We start from the raw sequence: 24705 nt of genomic DNA on the forward strand, positions 1-24705 counted from the left end.
AGATTCAATGCTGGTAGATCTGATGAATCTGTCACCCAGTAGGGGGAGAGATGTTTCCATTACAGTATGCCCATGTAACTAGAAGAACAAAATTCTGTTGTAGGAGAAACCACCCACCCATCACCAATTCTTGCCACTATTAGTAAATTCTTCTAGACTTGACTGTGTGAATTTCCAAAGTAGATAAGAGTCCTGATGATCTGGAAGCTAATCCACTCTATTAGGCAAAGTAACCTATCAGTGCCTGGAGTGTATCTTAGACACATTCCAAATTCCATTGCATCAATCACAGAAGTGGTTTCCACTTCTCCAAGCCAAAGCCCTCAACACAATCCTGGCATGGCTGGGGGTCTGCCTGATCGTCCAGCTCATGGGATGCTGTGGCAGGTTATGTAGGACCTTTCCCTAAATGGCTAGAGCCAGAGAGCAGGACTGAACTGAGCTCTAATTGAGTACCAGTGGCCTGAACCAATAACACTAAACTTGGTTTTCAAGGCTAATAGTTCATAATCAGTAGACTAAGCCGAAAGGTTCATAAACTGGTAGCCATCATAGGAGAACAAGAAACAAGAGAGAGAGATCAAAGCTAAAGGTCCAAGGTAAGGATCATAAATATCACTGCAGAGTTAGACAGGTTTATTGGCCTTCAGCTGAGATTCTGTTGGGCTGGTTTAAAGATGCAGAGTTGTAGGAGGGACAGGCCATTGGTCATTAATGGTTAAATACAGAATGGATAATACATCCTCTACTGCCAGGCATCTGCCAGCTCTCCATTGCCCATTTTAGTATTAATGGAATTCAGGTCATAAGGGGTAAGAATGAGGCAGCCAGGAATCCCTCTCACTATGCCCAGAATTTGAGGGTTTCATATTATGATCTATCCACATCTACAACTGGGATTGATATAAAGATTAAAAAAAAAAAAAAACCTTCTATTTTTTGAGAGTACACAGGGGAAGAGATTTAAAATCTGTTCACAAAGAACATATATGAAATCTATTAGGTTCCCTGTGTATCAAAACTTACTATATTGTACTGATTTGCTGGCTGAAAAGGGAAGCCAATTTGCATGGCTCCTGTCAGTCACATGTGGTTTGGAAATGCTTGTGAATTCCAGATACACTCTGTGTAAACTGGAGAATCATATCCTATTTCTACTGGTTTGCATGCATGCATATAAAACTTGTTTTTCCCACAGTGCCAAATGAAAATAAGTGAACGAGCAGCAGTGATCACAACTGATCAACTTTGTCAGAGCTTCACAGCTGTGATGGTGAGGGGAATTCTTGTCCCTCAGGTCTAGAGAGGCTACGACTTCTGTTTTTTTTTTTTTTTTTTTTTTTTTCAGTTCTGTTCCATCCAGCATTCAGAGATAAAGTCTGTTACTAACATTCAACGCATTTTCTGACACCTACTATGTACCAGGCCCTCTGCTAGGTACTGAAAGATACCACATGGAATTTCCACTAGAGAGAGCTCAGAGCTTAGTGGAAAGGAACAATAAGTAAACAAACAGCACCCAATGCAATAGTTGCTTCTGCAGCGTGTGGGTTAGATACAATGCCCTATGGAAACAGGCAAGGAGTCTGCCAAGATTTTACAGAAGAAGGTGAATCCTGATGGTGAAATGTGAGTTGATGCAAAAAAGAGCTGGAAGGCATTCAAAAAAGTAGGAACATAATGTGCAAAGACATGAAACTCATCAAGAACACATGTTTCAGGGACTTGAAAGAGGTCTGTATGGCTTGAGGCCAGAGGTAGAGCAAGCAGAGAAGATCATTTGAGAAAACCTAAGGCAATAATTCTAGTAAACAATGTTATTTTAATAGCCCACAATCCTGTGTTAATACTTGAAGATGTTTGCTCAATAAGGATACTTAAGAGTTGCAGACAAATTAACTCATGTTACAATGTCCAACATCCAGACTCTATTCCTTATTGCTTTTCTCTTTCTAGCATTTACAACACCTGGCACACAGTGAGTTCCCAATTAACAAACTATCATTATTGTATGTGGTAGATGGCCTCTAACATGGCCTCTAGGGATGCATGCCCTTGTGCAAACACTTCCCCTTGAGTTGGGCTGGACTTATTGACTCAAATCTAATGAAAAGAATTTGCCAAAGGTAATGGATTGTCACTTCCAACATTATGTTATAAAAAGGCTGTAACTTTTTTATGGTCTCTTATAACTTTTGGGTGGTCTCCTATGTACTCACCCTCTCTGGTTCTTTTTCTCTTTTGGATCTTTAGCTGCTGTATCATTGGATGCTCAGGCAGCTTATGGAGAAGTCTATGCAGTAAGGAAACAAACCCCGTACAAACCCCGTCTATGTGAGCATGCCTATTGCTAGTATCAGTATGAGTGAACCTGGATGCAGGTCTTCTGAGGCCTGCCAATCACCACATGGGTGAGCTTGAAAGTGAAATTTCCAGCTCCACTTGAGCCTTCATTATGGTAGCTTAGGTCAACAGCTTGATGGCAACCTCATAAGAGACTCTAAGCCAGAAGCACCCAGCTGAGTTGCATCCAAGCTCCTCTCTCATGGAAATTGTGATAAGCCACTAAATTTGGCTATAATTTGCTATGCAGCAAAAATAACTGATATACTACATACACACTACTCCTAGTCCCTCATAAAGTCGGGCTTCTGGTATACCTAGTTTGGTCATGGTGGTATCAGAGCTTCTATCTGGTGATTGAGCACTGCCTGGAAACTTTTGTTACTGGGATCCCAACTGCCTTGACATCTCACTTCTTGAGGGAATGAACTTGGTTACCTATAGTCCCATTCCACTGATTAGACCACTCATAGAATGAGTCCAGTCCTGCTGCAGCACAGACCACTGTATGGCCTGCTCCCTCCAGCTTCTGGGCCACCCTTGGGCACACCAACACTATAAAGTACAGTCCCTCTACTAATTGAGGCAGAGAGCTCAGATGACAGCTATCTAGATGACGACAATCACAGATGTCCACAGAAAGACCTATGTAGATAATATATTCCTGATTTCTATATGTAACTCTAACTGATTATATGACATGCCTTGAAAACTAATTGTGAAACTTGCTGTATACACTGTCCAGGTGGGAACAAGTGGAAAAATATACATTGCTCAGGGAACATTGAGTTTTTGGCAGAGAATTTTTGGCAGTTTATATAACCATGTTGATTTGAAGGCCGTGGTTTTATATGTAACAAAAGATTTTAAGACCTTGTAAAGATGTTAAATATTTACATAAAAAATTATGCTCAGCTAAGAAAAGAGCAACATATAAAATCCAAGTGTGCCTTCTATGAGTTGTTCTTTACTTATTTCTTGTGCTTTTTTAGTAGTTTTTAGAACCACTTTGTAGTTAGTGATTAAGCACCCACTGAAAACAAAATGTATATATGAAAATGATAGTAGTATATCACAACCACAAAAAAAAAAAAAAAAAAAAAAACAAAAAAAAAAACAGGGAAAAAAAGAGAGAAAGGTGACTCTGTACCTCTGTCCCTGATGATTTTGTCCCTCATGTTCTGGGCTGCATGTATCGAGATTTGGAGGACTTATGTGGGATGATGTCCTTAGAGCCACTGCCGAGATGCCCACCAATGGAGATGAGAAATTCAGCAGCACTGAGGTGGTCTGGTGGGAAAGGACATTCAAGTGATGGGTCACATTGATAACCAGTGGGTTTTGCTGGCATGACAGCTCATGGGTCCCTGAAGAGAAATAAGGAGATGAATAATATTGTGAGCCATTCAAATAGCACCATGTTCCCATATCTAGTATTCCTTTTATCTTCTCAATAGCTGTGTACTATAGTCAAGATCACAAACAATATCCAAGATGGACGCCAAGCTGACTCTGGGGTCTACTGGATCATCCTGCAGGGGCCCTGAAGCAATCACTGTCAGACTCACCAAGAGAGTGGTTGTTCCCACTGACATCAGTCAGGTGAACAGTCACTGTCGGCTGCTGATGTTCTCTGAGTACCGGGCCATCAGACGCCAAGAAGATGAAAATTGCCGAGGCCATTCCTGGTCTACTGAAACACACCTGGGTGTAAGCACATATATGTGTGAGTCATCGTTCCCACCGGGCTCTTAAGGCATGTGTCACAATATTTTTACACTTCTCAGTTCCCCACTTTTAAAGTAAGAACTCCCTTCTCTTTTACTTATGAGAAAAATACGGAGTAGGCACAGGACAGCCTGTAGGCACAGAAATCAAAATTGGATGAAAAAAGGTAACTTTCAGCTACTAAGCATCTCATTTTTTTAAAAGATTTTATTTATTTATTTGATAGAGATCACAAGCAGGCAGAGAGGCAGGCAGAGAGAGAGGAGGAAGCAGGCTCCCTGCTGAGCAGAGAGCCCGATGTGGGGCTTGATCCCAGGACCCTGGGACCATGACCTGAGCCGAAAGCAGAGGCTTTAACCCACTGAGCCACCCAGGCACCCCGCATCTCATATTTTTTTGATATATTTTTTTATAACCTCAACTGTTCCTTTTTTTTTTTTTTTTTGCTTGGACCCATGTCTTTAAATTTCTCAAGATCACTGAAAGAGAGAATTGCAAGAGACAATAAATCACTGCATAGCCAGTCAATCTTATCTCCAAAGTGGGAGAATTGGGCAGGAGTCACCAAGCTAACATTCTGCTGTGAACCGGCATAGTTCAGAACATAGTTCATCTTTCCCCATCCTCCTGTCTTCCCCCTAAACATTTTATCTGAAACTCTCACTTAGCATGCAGACTACGACATGAGAGGCAACTTCGGTGTCCATTGTTTCTGAAACTAGAAGCTGCCACACTGTTTATTCTCACGCATTTCTGCTGGTGCCTACCCTAACTATGGGTGAAAAGTAAGCCAAAATAACTCATTCAGGGACAGGAAATTCAGTTATTTATAAGGAATAATCCTAGATGCTTAGGATGATTAACAATAAAACAGTCTTTCAAAGGAAACTATGGGAGTTTTGTCCCTGGAAAATCTTTAATACAAAAGAAGACATTTTCTAGATTGGGAAATGACCTGGAGAGCTTATTTCCCACACTGAAATTATTTGATGTAGTATTCTAGTTTTGTTTTACATCCTTTAGCTCAATATTACTCTTCATTTCCACTGAGAGTAAATCTCTACGTTACCTGATATTACATGGTTGCTACATTATGAGATTCTGGAACTGGACCTCACAAAATTCTCTGTGCCTTTCTGTGGCTTTTTATCTGGTTCTGAGGGTGACAACGCTCCAGGATAACTATTCTCAGGGTTAAAGAAGGGTATATCTAGTAGCAGGGACCTTTTCTAAAACTGGGGAAGACAAGGATAAAACGTGTTTTCCATTTTACCAAGAATTCTTCCTTGTGTGGAGGCTGATTTTTCCTGAGTCTTGGTGGTGTGTTTATGGAGTGTCCGTTTGCACTGCTGGATTAATTAGGGTGATTTTATGATTTATGATTTTATGCAGTGGTCAATGCAACACAGCTCTCCCTTCTTCCTCTCCTCCTTTGAGGGAAAGACCAGCCACACTCTCTTTTTACAGTGTCTTTGCCCCCCTCGTTTCATTTCCCCTCTTTGAAGTAATAAATATTCCTTTATAACTTAAGAAATAGTCAGTCCCATAGGTTATGGCTTGCAATACGAGGTCCTTTGTCCCTGACTGGATGAGGGCTAGACATGAAACATACCATAAGGTAACCAAGAGCCTAACTCAAGCCCTCAACTGCAGCAGCAAAGGACATCAAAGTCCCTTGGGACCAAAGAGATCCCACAACCTCTTCCTTTTCCTACACCACAAAAGAGACTTGAGTACTGAAAGAAAGTTCTGGGTTGTTTCCTGAGCCAGGAACAGGAGTCCAAACAAGTACATGGTGGCTTTACCCCAGTAGGCCTCAGACTTGAAGAATGGGGTGGGTTCAACAGGGAACAGGAGCGCTCAGTCTTCCCACCTTCTCTTGGGCCCCCAAACGGACACCATCCACCTGAAACTAATTAGGAGGGGTTGGTCTTATGATGGTGTGGATTTCTCTGTCCTGAGGGCCTGTGCCCCAAAACTCCAGCTCATTTTGCATCTCCTGGCAACATGCCTCCTTGCTCTAAGGGTCTTTGAACCAAATCCCTTTGAACCTTACAGCCTGCTCCTGGTGGCAGCATCTCTGTGCCATGATCTGTGGGAAAAGCTAGGCCAGGATTTCTAGGCTATGACTTAAGCAGGAAATCACAGGTAAGACTCACAAAAGAAGAACAGGCCCAGGAATGTTGGGCTACACGAAGCAAAAAGAGACAAGGGTTTGGTCAAGGTATAGGATGCTGAATCTGTGGCATTTCCTCTCACAGTGACACAGATGTAACTGAATGTGGTTCTCAGCTAAATACCAGATATGCCCAGGACAGCAACCAGATGCAAAGAACATATGAACTCTCATCTGACTTTTGGAGCCTCTAAAGCAGATACTAGATTGAATCCACACATGTGTGCATAGGCCAGGGTAAAAAGAACCGAGTAAGTTCACTGTTCTGGAGAAAGGGTTGGCCAGGCAGAAACCTCAATGTGACTCTTAGCTCCATCCCTACTAACTGGTTAAGGCTGAGCAATCCATCCTTCCCCTCTGAGCCTAGGGTCCCTCTTTTGCACATCTGAAACGCAGACTACTACCTACTTCATGAAGCTATGATGAGGATTAAATGAAATCATGTGAAAGCTGTCCTATAGGACAGTGCCCATCATCTAGTAAGAAATCAACGTTCAGAAGTTAATTCACAAAATAATTCCTATTTCCAAAGAGAAATATTTTTTCATTTCATTTACACTTCTGGAAGACAAGGATAAAGAATAAAATTTAAAAATAAAACACAAACTATGTATTTTGGTGTCTAGAGAATTATGCTTTTCTAAAACCTGTAGGCTAAAGAATTTCATCTATGCTATTTTAAATCAGCATTTGTAGAAATCTGAATTGGTAAACCAGGTTCTACTTCTAGAGCCATTGGCAATATCCAAGGCTTTTGGTATAGAATCTAGGTCTAGTTTATTAATGGAATCTATGAAAAATGTATTTTATATACACAACTCTTTTAATAGATTTTTTAGAAAATTCAGTTCAATATGTGTTTATCAAAAAACCGACTTTTGCTATACATATATAGACAAAAAAACTTCTCAATTTGACAGTATAATTAGAATGCTGAGTGTATTCCTTATTTAAACAAAGGTGATTATTTTTATTGAGGTATAATTAACATAGAGTGTTATATTAGTTTCCAGTGTACAACTGGATTTTATAATTCTATGCATTAGTCAGTGCTCAGCACGATAAGTATAGTCACTGTCTGTCACCAGATAACATTTCAACAATCTTACAGACTATATCCCCTATGCTGTACCTTTCATCTCTGTGACTTACTTTGTTTAACTGGAAGCTTGTCCCTCTTACTTTATTTCTTTATCCACTTTACCCATCCCCTCACTCACCTCCTCTCTGGCAACCATCTGTTTGTTCTTTGTATTTAAGAGTCTGGCTTTTTAGTTTCTCTCTTTTTTTTCTTTGTTTGTTTATTGGTTTTGTTTCTTATATTCCACATATGGTGTTTGTCTTTCTCTGACTGGCTTATCTCACTTAGCATTAAACCCTCCAGCTCCATCCATGTTGTTGCAAATGGCAAGCTTTCATTTTTTATTATGACTGAGTAATATTCCATTGTATATCTCTAAATCAGTCAATCTATCATCTCTCACATCTTCTTTATCCATTCATTTATTGATGGACACTTGGATTGCTTCCACATCTTGGCTATTGTAAATAACGCTGCTGTAAACATAGGGGTGCATATATTTTTTGCATTAGTGTTTTCATTTCCTTTGGGTAAATACCCCGCAGTGGAATTACTGGATTGTGTGAGGTTTCTATTTTTAATTCTGAGGAACCTCCATACTGTTTTCCACAGTGTCTGCATCAATTTGCATTCCCACCAACAGTACACAAAGTTTCCTTTTTCTCCACATCCTCACCAACACTTGTTCTTTCCTGTCTTTTTGAATCTGGTCATTCTAACAGGTGTGAGGTGATACCTCATTGTGTTTTTGATTTGCCTTTCCCTGATGATGAGTGACATTGAGCATCAAAGATGTATCTTTAAAAGTTTCTCTCCCACAGCTAAATCACAGATAGGTTAACATAATATTATAGCCCACACTGTTTTCACTATATACAAAACATACAATGAACTTTAAGCTCCTGGATGTAAAAGATAGTTATTCGCTGGAATGGAGACTTTGGCAACATGGAGTGCTACTTATTTGATCCCATGCCACTTTTGCCAGTACGATGTGACATTTCTCTCATCAACACCCCAAATGTTTTGTGTGAATAGCTTCCCCTTCAGGAAAAGAGCATCAAATGCACCCCCTGGGGAACTACTCAGATCTGAAATGAGCAGCAGCCATCCCTCAAGAGAAAAATCCAAGATACTTAGAGGTCAAAGAGGTCATTAGCTTCATGTGTTTATTATTTGTTTTAACAAGAAGATTACATTCATGTGTTACACTAGCAATACAAAATTAATTAGAACTTGGCTCTTAAGAAGAAAAACTATAGCTAGATGTTAGAAGGAGACAGAATCTTTCAGAAGAGCAAGAATTTCTCGGGACTGAGGAACGGTCTCAAGATAGAGGATCCAGTGAAATTAGACAGTGAACCTATTGCAAAATACTCTGAAACAGAGAAACACAGATTGGAGAAATAGGTAGACAGACAGATAGATAGACACAGACTGATGTACAGATGTGGAAAACAAGTCCACCACACAAAATGACATTTTTTGTCTAAAGTCTGAACATTAACTACTGGACAGAACGTCTGGCTCCTGGTGAGGGGCAAAACTGAAAGAATGTTTCCCTCGAGAACTGTTTGGGCTTAAGAAATCCCTCTTCAATCTGCCTACTGGGTACAGGCACACTCAATATACTCCCAAGCTAAGTATTTCAACTTCCAGGTCATCCTTTCTGGTGGTCACTGGATAACAGATCCTGAAACTATACCACAAACTTGAGAAGAATCTTTTCTGAGGTTTTTAAATGCTTTTGGTTAGTTACTGGGTTGTTATTTTTTTCTGTGCCTTTCCAGTTTCACTCATCTATGGCATCTCCTGATTCTAGAAAGGGAAGGCCCTTGAAGACAAGAAAGAGGGCAGACACTGTATTCTCTTTGTATAGCACTTGACAGTGTGCCAAGGATGATCTCATGTCTTGCTACAGCCTCCATAAAATTCCTTGGGTTTTTATTCCTATCTGGTATTTATACCTATAATATCCCCAGGACACAAAGGCTATATTATAGAAGTGAAAAGTAGGTTCTGAGGAGCTTAAGTGACTTCTTCTAGCAAAATACTAGAGAAGTAGGAATTTGGGTTTTCCAACTTCAAGTTGGGTATTCTTTTGACTACCCAGTGGGTCTTAATTTGGGGTGAGCAGGAAGTCACAGATTCCCTAGAAAATTTGTTGATACTCATAATCTCTATTTCCCCAAAAATGAAGTCACATAAACACTTAGGAATAAAAGCTTCATACAGTTGCTAGGCGCTAAGTGAACCCTATAAAGGCATTTGTAGTCTAGTTAGGGGTCAGCAGAAATCAGATTAAGAATGCTTGCACTATTAGGGTCAGTTGATTGAGCATCTCACTCTTGATTTCAGCTCAGGTCATGATCATGGGGTTCCTGGCTGGGATTGCACCCCATGTCCAGTTCTGTGCTCAGTGGAGAGTCTGTTTGAGGATTCTCTCTCCCTCTCCATCTGCCTCCCCCAACCTCAAATAAATAAATAAAGAATGCTTACACTATTGGTTGAGCCATATGCTTTTTTTGTAGGTGAAAAATTACCAAATGTTTCATATGGCCTACTCAATAATAGATTGTTGTCTATGTAGACTTCACAAATTGACAATAAACTTCAGTTTTATTAATTAATTCTCAACGTTTCAAGGGATTTTTAAAAGCTTTTTAAAAAAGATTTTATTTATTTATTTGACAGACAGAGATCACAAGTAGGCAGAGAGGCAGGCAGGGGGGGGGTAGTAGCAGGCTCCCTGATGAGCAGAGAGCCCAATGTAGGGCTCAATCCCAGGACCCTGAGATCATGACCTGAGCCAAAGGCAGAGGCTTTAATCCACTGAGCCAACCAGGCACCCCAAGTTTCAGGGGATCTTACCTGACATTCAGAACTAATGGAGGAAGGGAGGCTCTGAAGCAACCAGCCTCTTGCTACTGAGCTGTCTCAGTAGTTTCCATACATGAGGATGTGAGTCAAAATGGGGAAGGAGTTTTGAACCTGGTCTTACTTCCTTTCTCCCTTGGTATTAGTCAAAACCCAGGTGATATCCTATGTTATATTCCTCCATAGGACAAGTGAGGCTATAAACACCATGAGTTTATGTGATTCTCTTTTTAGAAGAGTGAAGTCAAGTTGTCATTTTGTGAAATGAAGATGGAACCACTATTATGACCCCCACCATCCAGGGGGAGACAGTTGAAAATATATGACCCAGCAAGTCAGTGGAAGGGCTCAGATCAGAATCAGCTTATTATCTCAATTCCTTCTAACAGCATTTCCTCATCTGTGATTTTAGACACCAGGGCTAAGTCTGCAGAGGCTCTGTGTTAGAAGAGCTTGTGGAAGTCAGAAGGGAGCTTAGAAAGAGGCTAACCAAATCTGTAGCAGATACTGCAGTGTAGGGGTCCACCGTGTGATCTGGGAGACACTGTGAGACTGCTTCCTTCATGACTGAGCACTCAGGTCACAGAAAAGTTTCCTTCTGAGGAGACTTTGCCCTCTGAGGAAGAAAGACTCCAGAAGCTTATGCTACTTCTGTGGAGAAACCCATGTCCGATGACCTTTAGATAAGAGTGAGTAGTGTACAAGGTAGGAGAACTCTATCCCAGCTCCCTTTGGGAGGTTGATGCCTTCACATGGCTGTCTCACAACCCTTCTCTCTCAGTACTCCCCTGTTCTTTCATTCCCTCACAGGTGTTGATCTTAGGGAAAGTTCTTGATAAACTTCAGCATGCAAATCTTCACCTCAGAATCTGAAACCTGGGGACACTCCATACAAAACAAACTCTGAGACTGAGGAAGGGTATTACAGAATATATATGGAGAATGCTTTCTGGGGAACAAGAATGCGTAAGTGAGGGGATGAAGGGGCACACTGTAGAGCCAGGCAAGCTTCTCCCACCTCTGGATGAAAAGCATTGCCATCCCAATTATTCATGAAACTTAGACTCGGCTAAGATGTCACGTCTAGAGCCTGCAAAAGCTTCTGTGCAAAATAAATAAAAAGATTAGTAAGAATCAGATAGGAAAGTGGAAAATGAGTGCTTTCCCCTCTAGGGATAAACTGTTGAGCCACTGGGAGATGGAATTCCTCTTTCAATGCACTAGACTTGTTTTTGGTGGAAATGAAGGTCATATATACATAGTCACTTTTGCTTTGCAGGTTTCCCAGGGAATGTAGGGATCCACATAGGTTAATTTTCTCAACAGAAGATTTTCGTTTGAAAGGCAAGAACTCTTTAGAAATTTCAGTGATGTGTACAGAAATTATGCCAATACCTATTATAAAGGCTCCTGTCCTCTTAACCAGGGGATCCTGTACTTAACTGAATTTTCACTTGGTAAATTGGAGGCATTACTTTGAACATTAGTTATTTTCCTGAGTGCTAAAATAACAATCCTCTAAGGCAGTACTCTTCAAACTTTAATGTACATACAGATCGCCTGAGGGTCTTGTTAAAATGCCAATTCTGATTTAGCAGAGCTGAGATTCTGCATTCCTACCTAGCTCTCAGGTGATGCTGATGCTTTTGGATGCCAACCACATTTTGAGTAGCCAAGCTCTAAAGGCATTAGTAGATATACTTATCTTTGCCCTTAGTATTTGATAGCCTAGGACTACAGTTCTTTTATTATTCATATTTATTATCCCATTCTTCTTTTAAATTCACCATCAAGCTGAAATTATAATACATAACTGAAAGGAATCATCTAGTCCCAGTGCCTCACTTTAAAGCTAAGAAAATTGATGTCCAAGAAGGTTATATAATTTATATAAGGTCATTTGACTGCTCAATGGTAAAAATAGGGCTTATAATACTGTTCCTCTGAATATAGATCTTCTTCCAGTTTCTATATCTCCTACCAATTTGCTGCTCTTTTTCTATAGCAGACTGAAATTTCAGATCATTGATATTATTAAAATTCTAGGTAAAGTAAACAGACTTTAACAAAATGTCCTGTTAACTTTCCTATGAACAAAGTCAAAGAATCCAAAGTAATGATGGGACTTGGTACCTTCTATCTACAAGCTTTTTCTTTTTTGCTGAATTATGAGATCTGTTCAGCTTTCCGGATGGTTGAAGTCAACTCTATATAAAGGATTAGTATCCGTCTGATCATATAAAAAATAATTTTAAGTTTTCCCAAATTTAGCAAAAACAAAACCAAACAAGATGCTCATTTAAATATGAATATCAGAGATACAATAAATATTTTTGCTCAGTATAAGTAGGCCTTGAATATAGCACAAGACTTACTTATACTAAAAAATTCTTCACTGTTTATTTGAAGTACTTTTTTTCCTGCAATTCAAAGTTGGCAAGATATGAGAATGCACAATTTTTTCAAAATGGAAAAAGGAATGGAAGAAAGGATTTTGTAGGTGTTTGTATATAAAAGAAAAACTCAAAATGGATAAAAAAAACCTCAATGTGAGACAGGAATCCATCAGAATTCTAGAGGAGAACATAGACAGTAATCTCTTCGATATCAGCCACAGCAACTTATTTCAAGATATGTCTCCAAAGGCAAAGGAAACAAAAGCGAAAATGAACTTCTGGGACTTCATCAAAATCAAAAGCTTCTGCACAGCAAAGGAAACAGTCAAGAAAACGAAGAGGCAACCCACGGAATGGGAGAAGATATTTGCAAATGACAGTACAGACAAAAGGTTGATATCCAGGATCTATAAAGAACTCCTCAAACTCAACACACACAAAACAGACAATCATATCAAAAAATGGGCAGAAGATATGAACAGACACTTCTCCAATGAAGACAGACAAATGGCTATCAGACACATGAAAAAATGTTCATCATCACTAGCCCTCAGGGAGATTCAAATTAAAACCACATTGAGATATCACCTTACACCAGTTAGAATGGCCAAAATTAGCAAGACAGGAAACAACATGTGTTGGAGGGGATGTGGAGAAAGGGGAACCCTCTTACACTCTTGGTGGGAATGCAAGTTGGTGCAACTCTTTGGAGAACAGTGTGGAGATTCCTCAAGAAATTAAAAATAGAACTTCCCTATGACCCTGCAATTGCACTACTGGGTATTTACCCCAACGATACAGATGTCGTGAAAAGAAGGGCCATCTGTACCCCAATGTTTATAGCAGCAATGGCCACAGTCGCCAAACTGTGGAAAGAATCAAGATGCCCTTCAACGGATGAATGGATAAGGAAGATGTGGTCCATATACACTATGGAGTATTATGCCTCCATCAGAAAGGATGAATACCCAACTTTTGTAGCAACATGGACGGGACTGGAAAAGATAGTGCTAAGCGAAATCAGTCAAGCAGAGTGAGTCAATTATCATATGGTTTCACTTATTTGTGGAGCATAACAAATAGCATGGAGGACATGGGAGATAGAGAGGAGAAGAGAGTTGGGGGAAATTGGAAGGGAAGGTGAACCATGAGAGACTATGGACTCTGAAAAACAATCTGAGGGTTTTGAAGGGGCGGGGAGTGGGAGGTGGGCTACCAGGTAGTGGGTATTATAGAGGGCACGGATTGCATGGAGCACTGGGTGTGGTGCAAAAATAATGAATACTGTTATGCTGAAAATAAATAAAAAATAAATTAAAAAAAAAAAAGAAAAACAGAGGAGACCTGGTAAGAGTAGTGGACACTTTTGGAAGCTAATGGAGAGTACATATTTCTGCATACAGATGGGACCTTAATTTCTTAATGAATAAAGTTTCTTTCTTTAAGTGCTTCCTAATAAAATGTAGGGCCAAGAGAAGAAGAAGAAAAACCTCTAATAACGACAAAGCTGGCACAATAAAAGTTGCTATCCTCTGAAAAATCAGTGGTAGAAACAAACAAACAAAAAGCTACTAAAAGTTCCTGATTTTAAAAAGAATTTATGAGGTATTACAAAATACTTAGGGCAGACTGATGACGAAAGCACTATATGTCAACATTTATTGGCCACAATCAAAGCAGTACCTGGAGGGAAAAATTATGGAACAGTGAAAACAAATTATCCCATGTTTGACACAAGAAGCTGGAAAGGAACATCAGTGTGAATCCAGAGAAACAGGAAAAAAGAAAATAATAAAAATAAAGATAGAAATCAGTGAATTGGAGAACCAAGACTAGAATGAAGAGAAAAATTAACAAAAGTAAAAATTGTTCTTTGAAGAAACCCAGGCGTGAGTAATCAAGAAAAACAGGAGAAATCAGAAGGCTTAAAAACACACATTATAAATATAGTGACAACTATAGCTGAACGAGAGATGAGAAAGAATAAAAATACATTATGAACAGCTATCAGCACTAAATTTGAATATGTGGAAGAAATTAGTAAATTTATGGAAATATCAAATAGTCCAAAATTGGAAAGGAGAAATTAAACATATTAATAAAAATCAAAGAAAGTTAAATGACAAACATAAATCTTTCCTCAGGCAAACCCCAAACCCAGTTGGTTTTACAGGTGGATCTTGCCAAATTTTGAAGGAACAGATAACCCTTATTTTATACTGGTGGTCTCAGAACATGTAAGAGGGAAACTGCCCAATCAACTTTATGAGGCTTGTGTAATCTGAATATTCAAAAAAGAAATATACAAAGTCCATAAATAAATATAAATGCAAAAATCCAAAGCAAAAAATTAACCAATAAAATCCAAAGTCATATTTAAAATGTAATATAGAACAAGCAGGTTCATGCCACAAAGGCAAAAATGACTTGATATCTAAAAAAAAAGTTATCAGTATGATTGCAACATAAGGAGGAATCAAAGGAGAAAAATCATATGATCATACCAACTGATACAAATCAAGTGTTTGATTAAGTTCAGCTCACATATACCAGTATGTTTTCCAAGAGGCAGAAGAAGTGATCCAAGGCTTGTTCTAAAATTTATATGGAAAAAGAAATGTTCATGAATAATGAATAGCTAATTTGATTTTTAAAATGCAAAAAAAAAAAAAAGAAAAGAAAAGAAAAGTGGAAGAAGGTAAGAACATGCCCTACCAGATATATTTAGGTAGTAGAAGTCATAGTACTAAAAACAGTGTATTTCTGGTGTAGGGAACATGAAAATAGGTCAATGACATAGAGCAGAGTGTTAAAAAAAAAAAAACAGTTTCAAGTCTACTTAAGAAATTAGTATATAGTCAACATGGCACTGTGAATCATCAGAGCAATGATGTAAAGTTTTAATGGTTGAGATTAGAAACTGACTTACCATATTTAAGGAAAAAAAAGAAACCTACTGCATTCTACATACAAAAACAAATTTCAATTCTGTTAAACAGTAAACTTCAAAAGGCAAAACTACAAAACAAACATAAGAAGGTAAAAAATATTTTTGTAATCTAAGTAAAAACTAATAAATTTGCCTATGTTATAATTAAATAAAAGAGGAATACTAAATGCTTGATAATTATTTTTGATAAGGGGATCCTCTACCTCACTCATAATCAAATCAAAAAATGCATAATATAACAATGAGATATCACTTCTTTCCCACGAGATTTACTAATTTTAGGTAATTCATAATATGTTCATGCAAGGATGTATGGAAATGGTTGCACCATTCTCATTTGTCTTGAGACAATTAAGTTTAGTTTCAATTCCATATCTATATGTATGACTCTATCTTTGGGTATACTTTGGGGCCATCTTGTTCCATTGATTTGTCTATTCATTGATATTTTAACCATTATAATTTTGTGATATATTTCAATGCTTGGCAGAGTCAGGCCCCTTCATCACTAAACTTTGGCAGAATTTCCATTAAAAACATTAAAATCAACTTTGTAATTCTTTAAATTTTTTTTTTTTTTTACCACAAGTGATTTTATTATTTATTTTTTTTTTAATAAACATATATTTTTATCCCCAGGGGTACAGGTCTGTGAATCACCAGGTTTACACACTTCACAGCACTCACCAAAGCACATACCCTCCCCAATGTCCATAATCCCACCCCCTTCTCCCAAACCCCCTCCCCCCAGCAACCCTCAGTTTGTTTTGTGAGATTAAGAGTCACTTATGGTTTGTCTCCCTCCCAATCCCATCTTGTTTCATTGATTCTTCTCATACCCACTTAAGCCCCCATGTTGCATCACCACTTCCTCATATCAGGGAGATCTGCCAGGATTATGTGAAGTTTAAGATTTAGGGAGAATTGACCCCCATATGATATTGAGTCCTACTATACAGGACCAGTCTGTGCCTCTTCATTTATTCAAGCCTTCATGGTGTCTTCATATAGAGCTTTCATTCTTCTTTCTTAACATTTATTCCTAGATATTTACTATCTTGATTGCTATGATAAAGGAACTCTTTTCTTTAATCATATATTCTCATTGATCGTTGTTTAAAATGGAAGGGTTTATTTGCTTTTATCTTAATTTTGTACTAAACCATGATATTAAATGAAGTAATTTTCAGACGTCAACTCAATTTATGAGAAAATAATTTGAGCTTTACATCTCTCACATTTTATGTTTCATTTCTTTTGTATCTCAGAAAGTATAGAATTCAAAGTCTAGCATTGGCTATTCCCAGAGAAAGTAAAATAACAGTGGTGATATAGGAGTTTTTTTCTACTTTACCAATTTCTCCTCTTCTCTGTTATTTCCTTTATACTTTCACCATGACTTTAATTTGACCTTTTGTTATTTAAGATGGACACTGAGATTATTGATTTTATACCTCTTATTTTCCAAATATAGATATTTAAAGCTATAAATCTCCCTGGAAGTACTATTTTAATCATTTCTCATAAATTCTGAAATGTTATTTCATTATCATTCAGATCAAAATGTTTTCTAATTTCCCCCATAAAATCTTCTTTGACCTATGGGTCATTTAGAAATGTACTGCTTGATTACCAAGAAATTAGAGATTTCCTAGACATAATGTAATTCATTTCTTATTTAATTCTGTTAAGGTCAGAGAAGGTACTCTGTATGATGGTAATCACTACAAATTTATTAAGACTTGTTTATGGTCTAGTATATAAACTATTTGGTGAATGTACCATAATGCATTCTGCATATGTAGTATTTCTACAAATGTCAAAGTAAGTCAAGGTACTTGAGAATAATCTTCAAATCTTGTATATTTGTCCTGATTTTTTGTGTCTACTTACTATCTCAATGACAGAGATGATAAAAATCTCCAATTATGAGTATGAAATTGGCTATTTGTCTATTAGTTCTATCAGTGTTTAATTCATTTCCTTTGAGTCTCTGTTCTTAGGTGCTTCTATTTTATTACAATTAAGATTGTTCAGTATTTGTGGTAAGTCAACTTGCTTATCATTACTAAACATCCTTCTTTATCTCCAGTAATATTATATTTTATCAAATATTAGCATAGTTCAATAATTTGCTTATGCTTCAAATTTACATGGTATATAATTTCTCCCTTTCACTTTCATTCTGCATGCCTTTATATTTAAAGTGTGTTTTCATAAATAGTATATGATTGATTCTCTCCATCTTACATATGCTGACAATTTCTGCCTTTTACATGGCATTTTTTAGAAAACTTTGCATTTAATATAATCAATAATACAGTTGATTTTAAGTCTACCATCTTTGTATTTGTTTTTATTAATTATTTCTTAGCTCCTCTTTTCCTACCTTCTTTTGAGTGAATCAAGTTATTTTATTATTCTATTAATCTTCTCTTTTAACTTGCTACCAATAGCTATTTGTGTATATGTATATTTTTTAATGACTGTTCTGGAAATTATAATATGTCTAACTTATTACAATCTACATTCAAAAAATATTACTATCTCATAAGGTAAGGATCTTACAGCAGTATTACTCCACTTACCACTTGTGCCTTATATTATTTCTTCACAGGAGAATTCAGTTGAGCTGTCATTGAGGTTGCTCAACTTCCCTTTTCACCCACTCATGCTTCCTTCCCTTCTTTTTCATAGACATTGATGCCCAGCCCGCTCCTTAATAAACATCCTACATACTAAGCCCCATCTTAATTTTAGTATATGTGCTGCCAAAGTGAGTACCCAAGTTCCATTTCAGAATCTACTTCCTAGGGAATCCAACCTACCACAAACAAAAAAATAACCAAATTTCCCCCATCTTTGAAAAATTCCTTTTGATGTGGTTTCAACTCAACCTACAGTTCATCATTTATACAGTTTTACAGGAAGAGTTAATTTGTGGCCTCTCTCCACCCCCCCTTTCGATCTAACTCAGCCCACAGTCCTACTTACCTACCTTTGTGCCATGTCATAAGTAGTACAGTAGACCTCCCTATCCACAGATTCCAGTGGACCCACAATGGATGCCTAAAACTACAATAGTACCAAACCCCATATATATACTATGCATTTTCCTATACATACATAACTACAATAATAATTTATAAATTAGGCACACTATGAGATTAACAACAAGTGGTAATAAAATAGAACAACTATAACAATATGTTGTAATAAAAATTATGTATACAACTCTCCCTCAGAATATCACTGTATATCATCTTGTGATGATGTGAGATAATAAAATGCCTACATGATGAGATGAAGTGAGGTGATGTAGCACTAGGCTACTATTGATCTTGTGACAATTTGTCAGAGGAGGGTCATCTGCTCTTCAACCACAGATGACCACAGTAACTAAAACTGCAAAAGTGAAACCACAGATAAGAGGATATTATCAATATGCTCCCAAATTGCCAAGCTAAGACCTAACATCCCATCATTGATTCAAGCAATCGCCAAACATTTTGAATGTTATAACAAAGAGGCTCTGTGCTCAGGGCGACATACAACCATAACTGTGCATGGCTTCTGCCCACAAGGTCCTTATATAGAGGCCATCAGATGGAGAGGGAGAAACAAGAACAACAAAGTATACAAATACTGTGATAGAAGACTCTATTAAGGCATATATGAAGAAGTTATCAGTTATACTAACAGAGCCTTAGGAAAGAGGTTTGGAAAGGGCTACACTTTACGAAAGAAATAATCCTGATTGCTTCTTTGCCTTTTGGCTAAGCTCAAATGTAGTATCTGTTTGTATCAGTACAAAAGAAATAATGTTTGAGTCCAATCTTAGAAGATGTATATGTGTATCTTGGAGAGATAAAAGGGAGAAAGCATTTATAGAGAAAGAAAAGCACAAGTTCCCTACCTGAAAGGTTATGGAGATGTGAAAATCTTGGAGTATTCCAGCACAGAAAGCAATTTGTTATGCCTCAAATGATTAAGACCTAGAGTGTGTGTGTGTGTGTGTGTGTGTGTGTGTGTGTAGAGGAGTGGTATGGAAGATGGGATAAATGGCAGAATTCAATGAGATAATGTTTATCTCTATCTCCCTATGTCCAGTCACCAGGTCTTTTTGAGCCTGTTTTGTGCTTTACTGTGTCTGTAGCATATGACATGACATTCTATCTTTTAGAATATTTGTGTAAACATGCCCGCTGCAGTGTATGTTCCTTAAGAGTAAAAATGGTGACTCATTCAGCTTTGGACCCCTCTCTAGTATGACATTTTGTTCATTTTAGGCAATGTTTACTGAGTAGAATTAAAATTGTGGAAACAAGGCAAATGTCTATCACTATCTATAGTATTGAATGGACACATGATACAGAGCAGAGGTCAGCATGCTATTATCCATGGGCCAGATCTGACCCACTGCCTGGTTTTGTATGGTCTGTGAGCTAAGAATGTTTTTTGTATTTTCGAATGGTTGAAAAAAGTCAAAGAAAAACAATGTGAATAATGTGAAAATCTCAGTGAGATACCACCTCACACCAATCAGAATGGCTAAAATTAACAAGTCAGGAAATGACAGATGCTGACGAGGATGCGGAGAAAGGGGAACCCTCCTCCACTGTTGGTGGGAATGCAAGCTGATGCAGCAACTCTGGAAAACAGTATGGAGGTTCCTCAAAATGTTGAAAATAGAGCTACCTTATGACCCAGCAATTGCACCACTGGGTATTTACCCTAAAGATACAAACGTAGTGATCCGAAGGGGCATGTGCACCCGAATGTTTATAGCAACAATGTCCACAATAGCCAAACTATGGAAAGAATCTAGATGTCCATCAACAAATGAATGGATAAAGAAGATGGGGTATATATATACAATGGAATACTACACAGCTATCAAAAGAAATGAAATCCTGCCATTTGCGACAACATGGATGGAACTAGAGGGTATTATGCTTAGCGATATAAATCAATTGGAGAAAGACAACTATCATATGATCTCCCTGATATGAGGAAGTGGAGATGCAATGTGCGGGGTTTAGTGGGTAGGAAAAGAATAAATGAAACAAGATGGGATCGGGAGGTAGAAAAACCATAAGAGACTCTTAATCTCACGAAACAAACTGAGGGTTGCTGGGGGGAGGAGGGTCGGGAGAGGATGGTGGGGTTATGGACATGGGGGGGGGTATGTGCTAAGGTGAGTATTGTGAAGTGTGTAAACTCAGCAATTCACAGATCTGTACCCCTGGGGCTAATAGTACATTATATGTTTAAAAAAATTTTTTTAATTAAAAAAATGTGAAAATTTTATGAATTAAAATTTTAGTGCTCATAGTATAATAAATATCATTAGAACACAGCTATGTTTGATCATTTACATACTGTGTATGGCTGCCTTCATTCTACAATAGCAGTGTTAAGTAGATGTAACAGAGACTGTAGGGTCTGCAAACCCTGAAATAATTATTTTTCTCTTTATAGAAAAATGTTTCCCAAATCCTTGTATAGAGGAAGGTTTTGGAATAAGCTATACTTGAATTTGAAACTTATCTGTATCTCTACTATCTATATTATCTCAAATGTTTAACAACTCTGAGTTTTCAGATAATCATTTTTAGAATAAGAAAAAAAAATCATCACCTCTGATAGAGAGCTTATATGATAATTAGTAGTTACAAAAACATGTGTTTCTCCACACCCTCTCCCCCACCAAGAGTCTGGTGTCACAGACTTTTATCTTTGAAATCCAATCAGTCAAATATGCAATGCATTTTCTGTTGGAAATTCATATATAATGTTTGGCTAGTTGAACCCAAACAAAGAAAAGAAGGAAATTATGGGAAACAGGTTTTAGTTTTACATGGTAGCAAAGGTTTCCAGCAGCGGTCTATAATTTATAACTGATGTTTTCAATATTGTATTTAAAATACTCTAAGCGCCTGAAATTTCTGGTTTCTAACCAGTCCAGCCTGAGTGAGGCCATTCCAAATTTGGGACATTTGAGAACATCCATGGACATAAACATGACCATATGACTGCACATATGTTGGTGGGCTCCCTGTAAACCCAAACAACAGCTATTCATTGAGTGTCTGCTTCTCAGATTGCTTCATCTGTTGTCTATGTTGCTGAGATTCAGAGCACTTTCTGGGAGGAACCATGCCTCCTGTTTCTTTCTCTGTCCTCCAATGGACCCTAGAGTTACAATATGCGCTTAATAAATCCTAGGAACTAGATCCATAGATATACCATCTTTGAAGAATTTAGAAGAACTCCAACAAAAGAAGACAAGAAGGCTTTCCTCCCAATTCCATACATGTTTTAATTTGCTTTCTTGCTTATGTCATACTCTCATATTTATCCCCAGTGTTCAGTTCCGGGTTTGGCATATCACAGGTGCATAATGAATACTGACTGAACAAGGCAACATGGTATAAAGGAATAAACATGGGATTAGAGTCAAGAAACATGAGTTTGATCTTCAGGTTTACCACTTTGTTCTTAAGTGATGTAGAAAAAGCACTTTGAGACTGGTTCTTATTTTTCTCATCTATAAAACAGGAAAACACCTACATCAGCCAAACTCAGAGGCTATTATAGGAAAAAATTAAAAAGTACATGAGAATGTACTCTGTAAACTATAAATGGTTTTTATTTTTTCTATTTTTTAAAAGATTTTATTTACTTATATGACAGAGAGAGTACAAGCAGAAGGGAGCAACAAGCAGAGGGAGAGGGAGAAGCAGACTCCCAGCTGAGCAGGGAACCCGATGCAGGGCTTGATTCCAGGACTGTGAGATTATGACCTGAACTGAAGGCAGACCCTTAACTGACTGAGCCACCCAAGCACCCTTATAAATGGATTTTAAAATGTGCTTATTATGGAGCACCTGGCTGGCTCAGTTGGTTAAGCATCCAGCTCTTGGTTTCAGCTCAGGTCATGACCTCAGGGTCCTGGGATCAAGCCCCATGTGGGGCTCCTCAGCAGGGAGTCTGCTTGAGGATTTCTCTCCCTCTCCCTCTAACATTCCCCACCCTGAAATAAATAAATAAATCTTTGAAAAATAAAATAAATTAAATGTGCCTTAAAATTTATTATTGTAAATAATAAAAGTCTTTCACGCCATGTAAGGAAAGTTCATGCACTTGGTCAATGGAATCAAAATTAGATAAAAACCAAGGAAAACTAAGAGAGACAAGTTACTTTGGTAAAGGACTGAGGACTAAAGTGAGAAATGTTTTGGGCAAGTAGCATTTTAGCAAATGAAGGATTTTGGAAAGATATTTTCAAGGCTAATGTTTTTCAGTATAGTTGTTTCCCACTTGGGCAAAAAATTTGTCTCTGATCCATTTCATAATAAATCATGTGTGTATATCAAACCAAGATTAAATAAACTAAAAAAAAAAAATAAAGAGTCAAAAATCCTACAGTCTTCAAAAACTAGGGGAAACCCCAATGAGCTTATTTTAGAAATCACTCCCTAATTTTTTTGGTATTATGTGGATTTGTGAAAATAAATTTTTAATAGGTTTGATATATTAACTGAACTTCCAATTATATTAGTGATTTTTTTCTTATACAAGGACTAGTACCCTAGATCACTTGCAGTAAGAATAGTATACACACCTAAAATATATATGGTAACTAACTGATATACATTAAAAGAATTCCAGTTAGAGACTTCTGCTTCCAGCTGTGAGGAAGTTGCTTATAATAGAACAAACATTTCTGACAAGAATAATTATAAAATATGAATAAAGTATAAAGGAAAATATTTGGAAACATGTGAAAACAACCATAGCAGTCAGGACTGAAGGGACTTGAAAAGCAAGAAACCACATTGAAGGGAACCTCACATTCTGTGAACTTCCACCACTGAGGTATTTTTCAAATTCTCAGCTCTGCAGAATAGGAGTATAAAAAACTAGGCAGAAATTAGAGGGTGAGAGGCTAAAAAGCTAAGCAGTTTTTAGCAGACACATACTGCTAAGGAAATAGAAATTATACTTCAGAGAATACCAAGATGGAGGGCCTAATCCAAGCTTTCAATTAAGACCCTTGAAAGGCCAGGCCTTCGGAAAAAAAAAATAAAAATGAAATAAACCAGGGATCACTAATACAGAAGCATAAACTTAAGTCATCTTAATCACTGATTGGATTAAGGTATTCTTTCCCAAATCTTATTACATATTTTTTTAAAAAGGTAAATGATCTTGAAAGAAAGATATCATCAGCCACATCCCCACAATCTCTTCAATAATTTAGTTAAAACATTATTCAGTATGAAAGTAGGTGAGACTAACTGAATGAAAACAAAGAGAATAAACTGTCAACATAAACAGACCTCAGGTCACCAAGACATTGATATTATCAGACACAGACTTTATGATTATAGTGATTAATATATTTTTAAAAGTAAACTATAGGATAAAGAATTTCAAACAAAATGAGAATCTATAGAAAGAGTTTTTAAAAAGTTTAATTCTAGAATTAAAAATATAATAACTGAAATTAATAACTTAATAAACAGTTAAACAGCTGTTGGAGTAAAAGTTATGATTAGTGAAACAGAAGAAATGTCAGTATAAAATAACCAGACTTCATCATGAAGAAAAAGCGAAAGAAAAGTAGAAGAAAAAGAAAAAGGATACAATATACACAAAGCAAAAAGGTCTAATGAATGCATATCTGGTATCCAAGAAAAAGAAGAAAAGTGTAAATGGGCAAGTAAAGACATTAAGTCACAGATTCAAAAAGTGTGACAAAGCCTTAGCCACATATATATGAAGAAAAAACAGATCTTGGAACATTAGAGTAAAAGTGTTGAAGACAAAACATAAAGAGAAAGTAGTAAAAGCACCAGAGAATAAAAGACATTGCCTTCAAAATAATATATATCAGGCGTATAGCAGACTCTCCAAAGAAAGTTTGAAAGTGAAAAGACACTGGAGTAACATCATTAAGCTGATGAATGAAAACAACTGGCCACGGAGAATTATATACCAAGCAAAGACAGCCTTTGAAAATGAATGTCAAATAAAGATATCTTCAGCCACACAAAACCCAAAAGAATTCATTGCCAGCACACTCACATAAAAAGAAATAATAAATGGGATTTCTTCAAGTTAAATAAAAATGAGGGAAGCACAGAAA

The 24705-nt window shown here is 37.3% G+C and overlaps 1 protein-coding gene across 1 annotated transcript in view; it reads right to left on the minus strand.

Moving 5' to 3' along the window:
• PAPPA2 (pappalysin 2) overlaps positions 1–24705 on the minus strand; it is a 294379-nt gene that overhangs the window by 104646 nt on the left and 165028 nt on the right. The window contains exons 12-13 of the mRNA XM_059144906.1: positions 3912–4047; positions 3494–3710 (exon numbers count right to left, since the gene is read on the minus strand). Of these exons, the coding sequence (XP_059000889.1) occupies positions 3494–3710; positions 3912–4047 (353 nt within the window). The remainder of the gene's footprint in view (positions 1–3493; positions 3711–3911; positions 4048–24705) is intronic.

Source organism: Mustela lutreola, chromosome 14 (assembly GCF_030435805.1).
Source record: "Mustela lutreola isolate mMusLut2 chromosome 14, mMusLut2.pri, whole genome shotgun sequence".
NCBI lineage: Eukaryota > Metazoa > Chordata > Mammalia > Carnivora > Mustelidae > Mustela > Mustela lutreola.